The following is a 6,000-nucleotide window of genomic DNA, read 5'->3' on the forward strand; positions in this document are numbered from 1 at the left end:
CGGGTTGCAGATTCTAAGACCTTACTGTTCAGTATTAGAGCAAATGACATCGTCTGCAATGATAGTATATGTGCCCAGAAGCCATATTCATGTTGATAAAAAAACTGAATATGCTTCAACCGAAGTGAATAGGAGAAGTGAACTTACCGTCGTCAAGAAACCTTCATCAAACATCTCGTATAACTACATTTTGTAGTAAAATTTACCCCGGCTTTTGCGACATTGGAGAAGATCCTTGCAGCCGATATTGATGTGATTGTGAAGTAAATGGCCGCCCCCCCCCCTCCCCCCAAATGGACAATATTGAATAGGTAGTATAAAAGTTGTGAACGAGTCGGAAGTGTCGGTCGTGACACAGTTGTCCATTGATTGCCTAATAGGGATGATTGCCTAATAGAGAAGAGGATGCACAAAGTGAGAGAGAATGCGAGGAAGGATAGTAAAGCGATGTGACGTTAACTCAAAACCTATAAGTATGGCCTCGGGAATGATAAAGAAGAGACCTGCGTGGCCGTAGGCCCATCCAACCCCAGATCTCAAGTAGGGTGAATTTGCGCTCACCTCCGCGCCGAACTTGAACTGAAAGCTACTGCTGCCAGTGGGTCGACTCGAGGCTGACGTATACCGCTTTGGCCACCAACACACAGAGTTAACCTATTCGCGGCTCAACGAAAGCGGAAATATTCGAACAGATCATGAGACCTCGAAGACGAAGGTACTGTCGACGCCTTCAGATTGTTCATGGACTCAGATGGCCGCCCACTCAGGCTTAAGTTGAGACCTTGATTACATATCGATTTGGCTGAATCCGGAGACCATTTCCTGAACGGGTATTGTGGTCCGTGCGTGAGTGTTGATGGATTTGGCGCGTGGTGCTGACCTTGACCTTGAGCCTACCTTGACCTCGACCTCAACCGGGCTACCTGCTACGCATCTCATCCGCAGTAGCTCTCTTGTAACCAGCAATAATCCTGATTAGCTCGGACTCCTCTCTTCGCCTCAGATGACTGTAATGTCTACAGAACAACCACCTGGTATATCCAATCAACAGGGATCCCCAACCACCGATGACCCTGCAGCATCTCTGCGAGCGGCTGCTTTGATGACTCTGAAATCAAAACGACGAAAGCTTGTATCTGAGATATCAACTGTTCTTCCGCGCTCCCTTGCTGCGCAGAATCAGCCTTCGATACAGCTCGATTACGGCCAAGAAGAACCCTCTGGTGCGTCTTCTACTGCTTCATCATCAGCACAGACCGCATTCGTGGCGCCTGCATCTGCACTTGCCTCTCTCAAGGCCGAGACGCTGCAACCAGACGAGAGTCAATCAAGGGAAGAAGGCGAGATTAGTGACTCTGAAACTGCTCCTGCGACACCTGTATCCAAACTACAGTCTCAATCCAAGTCTCCGAAATCCCCCTTAAAAGACAGATTTCCCCTTACTGTTCCGCTCAAGCCATCACCAGTAAAGGCGATAATCGTAGGCTTCTCTGCCAATGAACAGGCGAGCAGCGCTGTCTCTGAAGTTAATTCTGCCTCCATTGCTCCCTCTCCCTCGTTCTCGTATATCATCGATGCCAACCACGTTCGGCCGGGTCTCGCCAGTTAGTCCTACAATTTTAATGTGTAATCTCAAGAATCTCATTAGCTCCGTGCTTGGAATAGTGACGCAGGCTCAGTATGATACGGCCAAGGATATTGTCCTAGATTTACTTGGTTGGGGCGTTCCACCGGAATACCTCGTTGCTTGTGGACTCAGTCGCGAAATTGTCTTTTACGTGTTTTCCGAGCTCAACCTGCGTCTACCGCACAATTTTGACGCCACGGGCATCATCCCATATGAGCCACCTCCGCCGCAGATCATGTCTCCTCCCACTCTCACGAATATGACACAGCGATTTGATGGCATGGGTCTGCACTCTCAGCAAAGTACTCCCGCGACGCAGACATCCAGTATTCTTCAGAGAGTGATGCTACCTCTCTCGGGTAGTGTCGACGAGTCGACTTCTCGTAGGTTGTCTGCTGGCGCTATTCCCTTCATTCCTGGAGCATCATCGTCGTCGGATCGATCGCCAACCACACCTAGCCTTTCTGACATGGAGCGACAGCGCAGGGAAGAGCTTCTTGCTCGCAAAGCTGCACTTGCTTCGCTCAAATCGAAGAAGCGAGCGCCAGGATCTACGGGAGAGGATTCTTCCGTTCCAGCTTCCACCACTACGGTTGTAGCCGAACTGAAGGACGTTGAGATGGCTGACGTTGCCCCAACGAGCCATGTTGACGATTTCCTCAAATCGATTGAGCCTGTCTCAGACACAGACAGCAGAAAGGGAAAGGCTAAGGTAACTATCTCAGCATCAGCTCCTGTGAGCCGAACCACTACTTTCGACCGGATGGACGTGGACGAGCCAATTCCAGGATTATCTGCGACCGATGACACACTGCCCTTGTATTCGTCGTCTGTTGGATCTTTGTCATCATCTAGTGTGGTTTCCCCGACGTCGACTCGTGCTCCTTCAACGACACATCTCTTGCCTCCTAGCAAACAAGGCCGATCACCACCGTCAGATTTAACAACACCCATTGGGCGCTCGCCAATCACGGCAAGTGATAGCGACTCATCTGACCAGGTGAAATCTGTTGCACCTAAACCGATGGTTGTGGACATTCCGTCTTCCGCGGTGCTTCGTCGTGGAACCAAGCGCCCTGTGGCAGCAGACTTTGTCGACATGGAACCTGGTTCGTCGCGATCACATCCTAGCACTGGGTACAACTCCTACAACTCCCCGTACTATCAACCCACCGTCAAACGGAAGCTGGGCGCGTTTGCTGGCTTAGGTGGAACACGGCGCTGTGTGATTGATCTCAGCGACAGCGAATGTGACGACGTGGAGGATGATGAGGGTAATGAGAATGGTGGTCGACCCGCCCGCGGTAAACTGACACTCACCCGCACAAATTCCCAAGCCGGTTCATCAACGACACGTCAACCAGGATTCCAAGTAAAAAGTGCGTCACCGACTATTACGCCTTCAGGAGTGCTGTCGCCTGCAGCGTTGCTCGAGAAAGAGGAGGAAATTAGAAAGATGCGCGAGTTGATTGCTGAGCGCGAGCGGAACCGGCTACGAAAAGTTGTTGCTGTGAGTACTCGGCGTATTTTACCTGTGTGTATCTGAGCATAGGACAGATGTCGAGATCGAAGCCTCCAACGCCGACCCATAACACATCCACCAGCGGTGTGACAAATCTGATAGCCGTGAAGCAAGAGGAAGATGACTCTGCAACATCTGCATCCATCCTTCGAAGTTGCACATACGTGCGTGACATATCCCAAAACATGACGCTCAACGAACGCGACGGGACACCCGGTTCGTTCGAGCTTGATCAATCTGCTAAGATTACCGCTGATCGCCTCTGTGACCGGCCACATAGTGCCGACGACAACACCATCCATCCATTCACTCGACTCTGAATCTACAGGCAGTTCTGCAACACCTATTGGTCCTCCTTCTTGTCCTATGCTTGTTGTATTTTGACTGAGGCAATACTTTGTTCCCCTTCATTGCAGATGTCGTGTCCAGTCCTATACTGGAGAACTTAGCAACAGGTGATCAAGGCAAGTACTACCCTCATCTTACTGTCCCGTGATGCGCCCTCTTCCTCACATGTTGGTTTTCGCTGTCCCATGGTACATTTTGATTATAATTCAATGGGTGTGTACTCTTTTACCTATTTGGTATCTCGTCGTCGAATTGTCAGTGTTAATCGATGAAGCATGGCATGAACAAGTGGCAAGGGTCTCTTTATTCGCCGCAGTTGCGGTTGTCCAGAGCAATGTCTAACTGATATTTTCTTTTTCTTTCCGTCGTGTACACCTGGCTTCTCTTGCATACTGGTTTATTTGGACCTTTTCGCCGCTTTTTCGATTTGGACCTATTGTGTTTGCGTTGGCAGGTCAATAGCCCTCTGCGACAGATATCAAGCGACCAAGAGCATGCTGCAGTCAGCGTCATCAGCGCCGATAGCGAGACGTCGGTTCAGGTACGTGTCCAGTTTTCTTGATTTACACGATGGATCTTCTCTAGGAGACACGTCGCCCGCCGACTGGTACTGATGTAGTCGCTGTTTTTACATTTAGGTACGGCTGTTCGACGAGTGGATGCAAGGCGAAGAGCAAGACTTGAGAGCGCAGTTTTCAGACTATTCCTCGCTGTTTGATTGCTTCCCGTTGTTGCGCTTACATTCACGACCATATCCATCAGGGGATGACATCTCAAGCTCAACGCAAGCCGAGACAGAGTCGATAGACGCATCTTCAACATCCAGCTCCCCGTCAATTCCTTCAATTGACCTAGGCACACTGAAGATGGCCCATAATAAGCGTTTGTTTACAGACTCCTCCAAGCGTATTTGTCAGTACGAAGTCCCGGGTGGTGGCGAATGTCGGGATCGCGATTGTGAAGACTTCCATATATCCAGGATTCCTGTAGTTGAGCCTAGTGGTACGCATATCTCCTAGTGCTCCCTGTTTGCTTACATCTACATTGTCTATCTCCCGCTTTCGCCTTCCTACGTTCCTCTCCTATTTGCGCTTGCAGATGAAGAGACAGCACAATATGTCTCCGTACACACTGCGATATCGCGTGGCTCGCATATTAACGCCAAGACCATCCAGAATGCTCTTGAAGATGTTCGGCAGCGCAATCCGACGAAGAGCTACGACAAGCGCGTCATGGAGGCGCTTGCGTCACTAGGCTTACGGTAGTCAAGGAAAGCGGTCCTGAGAGCCGGTAAACATTTTTTCATGGCCAGCATGCCTTATCCATCGATCTTGGAGAGCGTCGAGTGAACGAAGAAAAGAAAAGTGGATGAGAAAATCGAAGAAAAAATATGGGATGTAAAGAGCGCAATGCGCCACCGGACGACAATGGTCACCGGAATGCACGAAGAGATGGATCTGACCGTTGTCTTGGGTAGTCGCTCCTTCTTGAGCAAGAGAGCCTCTTGTGGAGGTGCAGAATCGTGTAATGTTTGATTGATTCGAACCCTGCAGTAGCCCTGTATATTTGATTTGTATATGGTGGTTGGTAGCCCAGCGTATTTACTCCTAGTAGTCATATTTGCTGTGCAATTGTACTCAAGTTCTTTTCGCGAGAGGACCGTTTCGGCGTGTCTCGCATTGAGCTCTAGCTAGCTCAAACATCAGGCTCCTGGAACCATCCGTCGAGGAGTGTTCTCGTTCCAATCTCACTACGGTTTTCTGTGCTAAGTGTTAAGTGCTAATACATGTGACATATCCCAAAAAGGATGAACAAGTGGAAGAGAATGCTCCAGGATGGCTGGCACAAAACTCTGTCTGAGGTTTGACTGAGCACAGAGAGAAGGGTGCTTTTGAACAACATTTTGGGATGGTGTACAGTTTGCATCAGCTTGACCCTATTGTGGGTCCTATTTTCTCCATGGTAAAGTTGAGATTCTTGTGAGCACTTCATGCAACACAAATTCAATATTAGAATCATTGTGTTCCACTGTGGTCATATAGTAGCATAGTGATCTTCCTGTTCTTTTAAACAAGGGAAAAATTTGTATATGGAATGTGTAGAAAAAATAATGACCATGACAGAAACAGCAACTATCCCCAGCTAAACTTTCTTATTTTTAATCCTAGACTGTCCAGAACTTCTGTCAGTCTCCCTCTTACAGAAAACATTGGATATGTTACAGCTTGGAGGGGGGGTTTCTTTTCTTTCCTGACTATTCATCATTGACCCTGTACTATACTACTGATTCCATCACTTGATGCTTCACCACCATCATGTGTTTCATATCTATCTATCACCTATCACTTGTCTCCTGTCTTACTTACATCGTGTTTCATGTCTATCATGTTTCATCTCTATCACTGATACTAACACAGTGACACTATCGTCTGTACATCACTGATTGTCATGCAATGACCCGCAATGACTCCGACCCTAACCCAAACCTAACCCTAAGCCTAGA

At 48.6% G+C, this 6,000-nt stretch overlaps 1 protein-coding gene across 1 annotated transcript; it reads left to right on the forward strand.

Annotated features, from left to right (window-relative positions):
- Positions 1-1,012: 1,012 nt before the first annotated feature.
- On the forward strand, positions 1,013-4,762 carry FIBRA_08178 (uncharacterized protein; the record flags this gene model as incomplete). Its single annotated transcript, XM_012329832.1, has 7 exons — positions 1,013-1,604; positions 1,666-3,137; positions 3,185-3,365; positions 3,430-3,524; positions 3,952-4,038; positions 4,136-4,499; positions 4,596-4,762. The coding sequence occupies 7 exons, from the start codon at positions 1,013-1,015 to the stop codon at positions 4,760-4,762; spliced, it is 2,958 nt and encodes a 985-aa protein (XP_012185222.1).
- Between the last annotated feature and the right edge of the window lie 1,238 nt (positions 4,763-6,000).

This window comes from Fibroporia radiculosa (assembly GCF_000313525.1).
Source record: "Fibroporia radiculosa TFFH 294 genomic supercontigs, scaffold40859, whole genome shotgun sequence".
NCBI classification, from domain to species: domain Eukaryota; kingdom Fungi; phylum Basidiomycota; class Agaricomycetes; order Polyporales; family Fibroporiaceae; genus Fibroporia; species Fibroporia radiculosa.